The sequence below is a fragment of the Mastomys coucha genome, chromosome X, assembly GCF_008632895.1.
Source record: "Mastomys coucha isolate ucsf_1 chromosome X, UCSF_Mcou_1, whole genome shotgun sequence".
In the NCBI taxonomy this organism is placed as follows: Eukaryota; Metazoa; Chordata; class Mammalia; order Rodentia; family Muridae; genus Mastomys; species Mastomys coucha.
Window position 1 is genome coordinate 156,337,768 of NC_045030.1, and position 9,426 is coordinate 156,347,193.

Below are 9,426 nucleotides of genomic sequence, written 5' to 3' on the forward strand. Positions count from 1 at the left end.
GGATGACATGTGTAAAGTGCACTCTACCAGGAAGCTCAGTAGAGATTCAGTGCCCAGGTCATTTACTTTCCTTCTTTCTCTCCCTCTTTTCTCTCTCTCTTTCCCTCTCCTTCTCTCCTTATACATTGTGGTACTAGGATTGAACCTAGGACCTTGCACATACTAGGCAAACGCCATATCACTAAGCTACATTTTTAACCCTCTTTTAGTTTTATATTTTGAGATAGAGCTTTGCTAAGTTAATTAGGTTGGCCTTGAATTCACTATGTACCCTATAAGATCCTCTGGGAAGAGTGAGGCCTTGTACGAAGGCCTCTTAGCTATATATAAATTCTTAGGGAGGGTTATAGTCTTGAGACATGGTCTTGAGATTCTGGCTGGCCTGAAACTCACTATGTAGACCTCTAACTTGCAATGCCCTCTTGTCTCTTCTTGGACCATAGGCATGAACCACCACACTTGACATTTTCTCTTTTAGTTTTTAAAAAAGTCTTTTGGAAGCTGGACATGGTAGTATACACCTTTAATCTTAGTGGTTGGCAAGCAGAGGCGGGGGCAGAGAGGGGGACAGAGAGGGGGCAGAGAGAAGGGCAGAAGCAGATCTCTATGTGTTCGAAGGCCAGCCTGGTCTACAGAGTGAGTTCCCGTACAGCCGGAGCTACACAGAGAAACTGTTTTGAACAAAAAACAAAACAAAAAGAAGTGTTTCTGGGCACTGAATGTTGAACTCAGGGCCTTGCATAGGCTTTGCCACTGGGTTATACCCTTAGTCCCTATCCTAATCACTTCATTTTTATCTTCATTAATTTCATGTTTCTCTTCCACTTTCCTGTAGGCAAGGCCTCTACTACTAAACGATACTAGCTTTTCATGATTGAATAACTGTGTTAGATAGCTGTAGTATTTCTGAGTGTTCATTTTTCTTAAATGTTCCTTTAACCTGTTGGGTTTTGATGCTGTCATTTTGTTTTTTAGTACATAGACTCCATTGATCTGGAGCCAATCACCAAAGCCGAGGATCCTGTGAAATTCCATGAAGCTTGGCAGAAGCTGTGCTTAGCTGAGTGAGTACAGGGCCTGGCCTCATGAAGAGGACAATGTCCTTGTGCATTCTCTGTACTTAGTCAACTGTTCAAGCTGCTAGTTTTTGTACATGTGGAGTAGTTAGGAGACCTAGTGGTCTTTACAGGTAACTACCATGAAAAGAATACAATGTGGCAGCATTTGTGCCACATTGTATTCAGGTGTGCCACATGAGCTCAGGTAACTTGGGCAGTCAATGTGATTTTATTTCGAGAGTGTGGGGGATTGCATTGGAGGGAAAGAGTATTGGTATTACTGAAAGATGCAATTCAGTAATTTTTTTTTTATTTGGTTTTTCGAGACAGGGTTTCTCTGTGTAGCCCTAGCTGTCCTGGAGCTCACTCTGTAGACCAGGCTGGCCTCAAACTCAGAAATCCGCCTGCCTCTGCCTCCCAAGTGCTGGAATTAAAGGTGTGCACTATCACGCCCGGCTGCAATTCAGTAATTAATTGCTGAGATAAGGTCTTGTGTAGCCCAGGTTGGCCTGGAAACTGTGTAACTTTAGGCTGACTTTGAACTCTTGATCCTCCTGTCTCCCACTCCTAAGTTAGGAGTTTATAGCTATACACTGGTTTATGGGGCACCAGGGATGGAACGGAGGGCTGGCTGCATGTTAGGCAAGCACTCTACCGCTTTATCCCCAGCCCTTCCACATGTTCTAGGTCTCCGCTTCCGATTCTCTTTTCTTTCTGTAAATAATTGAGAGAACCCTGGGGCAGCATTGTATCTTGAGGTTACCATGCCCTTCCTGGTACTTTCACCTTGAACTGCTATCTTTTAATTTAAGTCTTTGCTTTAGCAAGGATATTTTCATTCACCATTGCTAAAGTGACTGTTGAAATCTTAGTTTTGATTTTTTTAACCAGTTTACATCTTTCTGATGATGTTAGAGAGCTGAAAGTTTTTATATAGTAACTAGGAAAGAATTTAACTCAGCTAGGTGTGATGGTGCATACCTGTAATCCCAACACTTGGGAGGTTGAGGTAGTGGAAGGAGAGAACCAGTTGCTATAAGATGTTCTCTGACCTTCACATACTCACTGTGGCATGCACTTGCTCATGTACACAGGCATGCCCGGACTCATAGATACACACACACACACACACACACACGTTAATTAATTATTTAAGAATATTTAGAAATGGTGGATAGTCAACCTTACTTTCATTTTGTGTTGATTTCAGTGGTATTCTTGTGCCCGGAGGCTTTGGAATCCGAGGAACATTGGGAAAACTCCAGGCAATTTCTTGGGCAAGGACAAAGAAGATTCCATTTCTGGGTAAAGTTTTTGTTTATTGATCCTATGAGTTTAAGGGTTTTTTTTTTCAGTGCTGGGAGTTGAACCTAGGACCTTAAGGGTAAATGCAAGGCAACTCTGCTATTGAGCTACATCATCAGCCCTTATTCAGGTTTTTGGCATAAGGTAGGTGTCATACCTTAGTAGGGGTAACATTTAATAGATTTATTCTTGTGAAAGTATGAACTTAGTTTTAAAAGTCAGGTACCAAATGGCTTACTACAGGGCTTATCAAACTGAATGCAGCTCCTAGGTTGGTTTTGTAAATAGTTTTGTTGTAACACATCCACCCAATTTGTTTTGCATATTGCTCATAATTGCACAGTTGGAGAAGATGCAATGACTTGTAAAACTTAGAATTAGTACTGAGTTTATAAGACATACATGTCTCCTGAATAGCAAAAAACTGGAAGAAGTCTGTCTCTATAGTATTCTTACCAGTCCTCTTAGCATTTCCAGCAAAAAGCCATTCAACACAACACTGTAATAACCTTTCTGTTTGAAAAAGATGTGTTTAAGCAGTGTGTGGTGGTGTATACCTTTAATTCCAGCACATAGATCTCTGAGTTCCAGCCTGGTCTACAAAGTGAGTGCCAAGACAGCCAGGGCTACACAGAGAAATCTTGTCTGAAACAAACAAACAAACAAACAAACGAACGAACGACAAAAAGCAAAGAAAAAGAGTGCTCAAGTTGAAACTTTGTGTGTGTATGTGTGGTACGGGGGATCAAACCCAAAGCCTTGTGTATGCTAAGAAAGTAGTCTATCACCAAGCTACACCCACAGCTCTAAGTTGAAACTTATAATCATTTTAGAGAAGATAATACAAAAAGGTCAACCTGTGCCACAGGAGCAGCTCTGTTAGAATTTGGTTAAACCAGGCCTTATTAGTATTTTCTTCTTTAACGAACTGAGGTTTGACTGGCTTGCTGTGCTGTCTAGGCTGGCTGTGAACTTCTTGGTTCAAGCTGTTCTCCTGCCTTAGCATCCGAAATTTTGAGGCTATATGCACATATCTTACAACTATACCTTCCACAGAGACAGTCTTTTGAATGCTGTTGCTTAAATTTCAAAGCCTAGTTTCTGCAACAGTAAGGCCAGATAACATGGGACCTGGATGTGGTAAGGGCAGCTGTGCTGCTGGAGATTCAGGTAGGAGGGGCAGGCAGTCCCTCAGTCCGTTTCAGGTGTTTTGGTGGGTTGATGAACTGAAGGGAAGGTTTGCTGACTTTTACTCTCTGAAGAGTGTTAGATGCCAGGGTTTTTATTCTTCCTATAACCTGCTTTTTCCTGGATACTTCAGACTCTTGGGACTCTTTTTCCAGAGAAAAACTAGGCTACTTGCTTTGTTTTACGCTCACCTAAGCTCATTTGGGCCATTGTTACTTTTTTAATGGGGTGTACAGGCTGGGGAGATGGCTCACTGGGCAACAAACATCCTGATTTGATCCCTAACACCCACATTAAAAGCTAGGTATGACTACGCATGCCTAGAACCTTAACACTGTGTGGTGGGGTTGGTGTGGGGGGGAGGGGGGAGGCGAGCAATCTGTGAGGATTGCTGGAGCTTGCTTGCTGGCCAGCTAGCCTAGCAGAATTGAATTCTCAAGCTCCAGGTTCACCCAGAGACCCTGTGTCAAGGGAATAAGCTAGAGATTGATAATTCAGGACACCCAACTAATTTCTTCGACCTCTCCACTTGGGCATGCAACCTCACTCTGTATGTGCATATATACCATGTACACATACAAATAAAAAAGGCTCATGCACATTAGTTGCTTCTCCATTGCTATGACAAAACAACATGGCCAAGGCAATTTATACAAGGAAAGGTTTTGGGGGTGTGGGGGGGTTACAGTTCCAGAGAAATATGAGGTTTTTTTTTTTTTTATTACCATCATGGTGAGGAGCATGGCAGTAGGCAGGCATGGCACTAGAGCAGCAGCTGAGAGCTCACATCTTGATCTGTAAGCAGGAAACAGAGAAGCTAATTCAGAACAGCAAGAGTCTTTTGAAACCTCAGTCAGAGCCTGTCTGCCTTCACTTTCTTCCAGCAAGGCACACCTTCTAGTCACTCACTAAACAGCCTCCAACTGAGAACAAATACTTAAAGGTATAAGCCTATGGAGGCCATTCTTATTCAAACTATCACAGGACGTTTTCCTACAGTGTGTTTTCTGTAGCTAAGGCTGGCCTCAAAGTTGCTATATAGCCAGGGATGATCTTGAACTCTCAGTCCTCTTATCCTCACTTCCCTGGTGCTGGTATTACTGATAGGTACCTGCCTATGCCATATTGGGGAATGGAACCTGGAGTTTTGAGCATGCTAGGCAAGCACTCAGTCAGCTGGACTACAGCCCTAGCCCCTCACTGTTTTTCTTTTTAAGTCTCTCTCTAAACTCAATTTCCCTCTAAACTTAGGTAAAGTTCCTGATGTGATTTTCATTGTGCAGAATGTTTGCAAGCTGTTCTTGTGTTCTCACTCTCTCTCATGTGTATGCTCTTTATTCTTTTAAAATATTTTTGTACAGTTAAAGGTATGTAAGTTTAATCAAGACAAAATAACCAATAAGTGCCCTGTTTTTACCTGCATGCATGTCTGTGCACCACATGGATACCTGGTAGTCTCTGAGGTCAGAAGGCATCAGATTCTTTAGAACTAGAATTCCAGAGGGTTGTTAGTTACCATGTGGGTGCTGGAAACTGAACCTGGCTCTTCTGCAAGAATAACAAGTACTCTTAACTGCAGCACCATCTCTCCAACCTCAAGTGCTCTGTTTTATACAGTATATCTGATCTGTTGTGTAAGTTATATAAGTTATATCTGATCTGTCAACGTATAAAATATATGTGAAATAGCCAGTGAAATTCTTTTTGCATTTTTACTGTTTTGTTGTTGTTGTTTGTTTTTGTTTCTTGAGACAGGGTTTCTTTGTGAAGCCCTGGCCATCTTGAAACTTGCTCTGTAGACCAGGCTGGCCTCAAACTCTCAGAGATCCACCTACCTCTGTCTCCCAAGTGCTGGGATTAAAGGCTTGCACCACTATCACCTGGCCATTTCTACTGTCTTTATCTTTTCAAGCTTTTATATATTATATGTTGAACATGTTTTTTTTTTTCTTCTGTCCCAACCTCAAGTTAGCCTTGAATTTGCTATGTAGCTGAGGCTGGCTTTGAACTCCTCATTCTCCTGCCTGCACCTCCCATGTGTTAGGATTACAGGTATGCACTTCTGCTTCATAACATCACGTTTCTTTATGCCCTCCCCATATGGGAACTTTCTGAAGTTTCTTGAACACTCAGCCATTTCCTGCTTATCCTTTTCATCCTGGCATGCTGGTACATTGATGGCGTCTCCCTTTGCAAATCCTGGATCATATATATATGTCCGTATCAGCATCTGGAATGCTCACTGCTGTCTGTTTATAGGAGGGAGTTGGTCGGCTGCAGTGACTGTGGAGATTGGTGCACAAGCATCTATCTGTATGGCAGTGGGTCTCATCTTTATATTTATTTATTTATTTATTTTTAAAGATTTATTTTATTTATTTTTTTATGCATATGAGTACACTGTAGCTGTACGATGGCCGTGAGCCATCATGTGTGTGGCTGCTGGGAATTGAACTCAGGACCTCTGCCAGCCCCCCCGCCCCCAACTCTCGCCCTGCTCGCTCCACCCCGCTAGCTTTGGTGTAATTCACTGTAGCTGTCTTCAGACACACCAGAAGAGGGCGTCCGATCTCATTACAGGTGGTTGTGAGCTACCATGTGGTTGCTGGGATCTGAACTCAGGACCTTTGGAAGAGCAGTCAGGGCTCTTACCCGCTGAACCATCTCGCCAGCCCTATTTATTTTTAAAGATTTATTTATTTATTTATTTTATGTATGTGGGTACACTGTCGCTATCTTTAGACACACCAGAAGAAGCTATCAGATCTCATTACAGATGGTTGTGAGCCACCATGTGGTTGCTGGGAATTGAACTCAGGACCTCTGGAAGAGCAGTCAGTGCTCTTAACTGCTGAGCCATCTCTCCAGCCCCTCATCTTTATTTTTTAAGATTTATTTCAGCCCCTCATCTTTATTTTTTAAGATTTACTTTTATTTTCTGTGCTTGAGTATTTTGCCTGTGTGTGTGTCTGTGCAGCACATGCGTGCAGTGTCTTTGGAGGTCAAAGAGAGCGTTGGATGTTGGATCCTCTGGAATTGGAGTTACAGACATTTTGTGAGCTGCCATGCTGGTGCTGATAAGCTGGGTCCTCTGGAAGAGCAACAAGTGCTCCTGACAGTTGAGCCACCTCTCTAACCCACCTCTGCCTTTCTTGAGCACCTGCTTGGTTTTGTTTCATTCCGTGTCTTCTCTGCCTTCTGCCATACATCTGCCCACAGCATGGGTGCCAGCCCCAGCTGTTGCTTTGATCCCTGAGATTAGCAGCCCCGCCTCCTTAGGTGGGCATCCTCAGACTAGCCAACCTCAGATTGCCCTGTGACCAAAGCTATATTTTGGTTGTGAAATCTCAAGGAGCTGGGATGTGAAATCTCAGCACCAGGAGACTTCCTCTCGAGGTGGGGGTATTGTTAGACATGCTCTGAAAGATGCAAGGTCTTTGAAACAGCCTTGCAGCCTACATGGATGCCTTGGTTCAAGAACAGCTACAGTAGATGGCATATTTGTCTTCTGGGACCTTGTCATATCCCTGTCTGCCCTCCAGGTGCTTCTTGTTCACCCCTGGACCTTAGCTTGTTCCTTTAAAGTTTTAAGCCCTGTTACTCGCTGCACTTCTGGGAACTATTGTGGGTGCCAAGGGGATTGCAGGAACAAAACAGGAAGTCTTCCTCTCTCAAGGTCTGCATTCTTTTTTTTTTTTTTATTGTTGTTGTTGTTACTTTTTTATTTTCCGAGACAGGGTTTCTCTGTGTAGCCTTGGCTGTCCTGGAACTCACTCTGTAGACCAGGCTGGCCTTGAACTCAGAAATCCACCTGCCTCTGCCTCCCAAGTGCTGGGATTAAAGGCGTGCGCCACCACTGCCTGGCTTTCAAGGTCTGCATTCTGAGAGTCTACAAGGAAACACTTGAACACAAAGTATCACTAGTTATACAAAACATGCTTGTGTGCTTCTCCTAATAGGAATTTGCCTTGGGATGCAGCTGGCAGTGATTGAGTTTGCAAGAAACTGCCTGAACTTGAAAGGTAAGTCCAAGGTTTGCTAAGTACCGTTTATTTAAAAACAAGAATGTGTCAGCAATATTAGTAAATCACTAAACTACTTCTTTGTCCTTAGATGCTAATTCTACAGAATTTGAGCCAAACACTCCAGTCCCATTGGTAAGTGACTTGGTCATCTTTCTGGGTCCATTTATTGTCATTCTGTTTCAGTTCTTGTCTAAATCACTAAGGGGTAACTATTGTTTTCTCCTAGCAGTGCCAGAACTTTAAAAATTATATAAGAACTTATTATTACCTATTATTTTGGCTTCAAACTGCTTTTTTCTCACTGGTCTATCTTGCCAGCTGTGCTTTGAAGAAACACTGTCCAGCCTGATTTGTCTTTGCAACAGTTTTCAAGCTTAATGTTTAGGAAAGGATTAAATTGACTGTGTCAACAATTTATAACAGCTAATACAAATAAATGAGCTGTCCCATCTCTAGACTTGTCCCCAGTCTGCCTGTTTTCCACATTGGTGGCCATCTATTTTTCTAAAAGAAAAGTGACAACCATTGTGGTACTGGTCCTTATCTGTCAAGATAGTTACGGGGCTAGAGAGATGGCCCAGTGGCTAAGAGTGCTTGCAACTCTTCCAGAGGACCCAAGTTTGGTTCCCAGCACCCACATTAGGCATCTCAAAGCCACCTATAACTCCAGTTCGAGGGATCTGACACTTTCTTCTGGCCTTTGTCAGCATCCATGTATGTATGTACACAAATAAAAAAAATAAATGGTTGTGGTTTCATTTCTTTAAGACAGGATCTCATTATGTAGCCCTGGTTGGCTTGGAACTTGATGCATATACCTGTCTGGCCTTAAACTCAGAGATCCCTGCCTTTCAAGTGTCCGACTGTAAGAGTTTTTTCTTTTTCCTTTTCCTTTTCCTTTTCTTTTCTTTCTTTTTCTTTTTTTTTTTTCCAGACAGGGTTTCTCTGTGTATCCCTGGCTGTTCTGGATCTCACTTTGTAGACCAGGCTGGCCTCGAACTCGGAAATCCACTTGCCTCTGCCTCTCAAGTGCAGGACTAAAGGTGTGCGCCACTACTGCCCAGCAGATCACTTTATCATTTAAAAACAAAATTCTAAGGCTTGGGTTGTAGCTCAGTTGGTAGAATGGTTGTTCAGTATAGACAAAACCTTGAGTTCCATCTCCAGCAGTGGGTATCTTAGGCATGGTTGTACATGTGTGTAATCTCAGCACTTGGGGGGGGGGAGTCAGGAAGATGAGAAGTTCAAGGTCCTCCTCAATTGTGTGTGTGGTTAGATCAAAGCCAACCTGAACTACAGATCTTAAGACCCCGTCTCAAGAAATAAGAAGGAAAGCCCATATGCTTTAGCAGATACCAACCCCATCCCCTTTCTAGGTGACTTTTGATCTACTTTCTATATCCAGATTTGCCTACTGCAGTTAATTTGTATAATTAACTCTACTATGTGGCCTTTTGTTACTGGCTTCTTTCATTTGGCATAACGTCCCCACCCCAACTCCTGAGACAGGGTTTCTCTGTGTAGCCCTAGCTGTCCTGGAACTCACTATGTAGACCAGGCTGACCTTTAATTCAGAGATCTGCCTGCCTCTGCCTCCCAAGTTCTGGGACTAAAGGTGTGTACCCCAATTCCCTGGCTGGCATAACACTTTCAATGTGTATGTGATAGCTTGCCTCACTAATTCATTTCTTATTATGGTTAATTCCTGTTCTCTTGTGAAGATGTGCTTTTTTTCCATCCATTCATCTACTGATGGACATTTGGGTTGCTCCTACCTTTTCTCTACTGTGAATAATGCTTCTGTGAACATTCATATATGGGTGGGGTTTTTTTAATTTGTTTTTTTTTTT

The 9,426-nt window shown here is 42.8% G+C and overlaps 1 protein-coding gene across 1 annotated transcript in view; it reads left to right on the plus strand.

Moving 5' to 3' along the window:
* The window catches only part of Ctps2 (CTP synthase 2), a 122,242-nt gene that overhangs the window by 34,849 nt on the left and 77,967 nt on the right, over positions 1–9,426 (plus strand). The window contains 4 exon segments of the mRNA XM_031384074.1: positions 976–1,064; positions 2,269–2,363; positions 7,511–7,573; positions 7,665–7,708. Of these exon segments, the coding sequence (XP_031239934.1) occupies positions 976–1,064; positions 2,269–2,363; positions 7,511–7,573; positions 7,665–7,708 (291 nt within the window).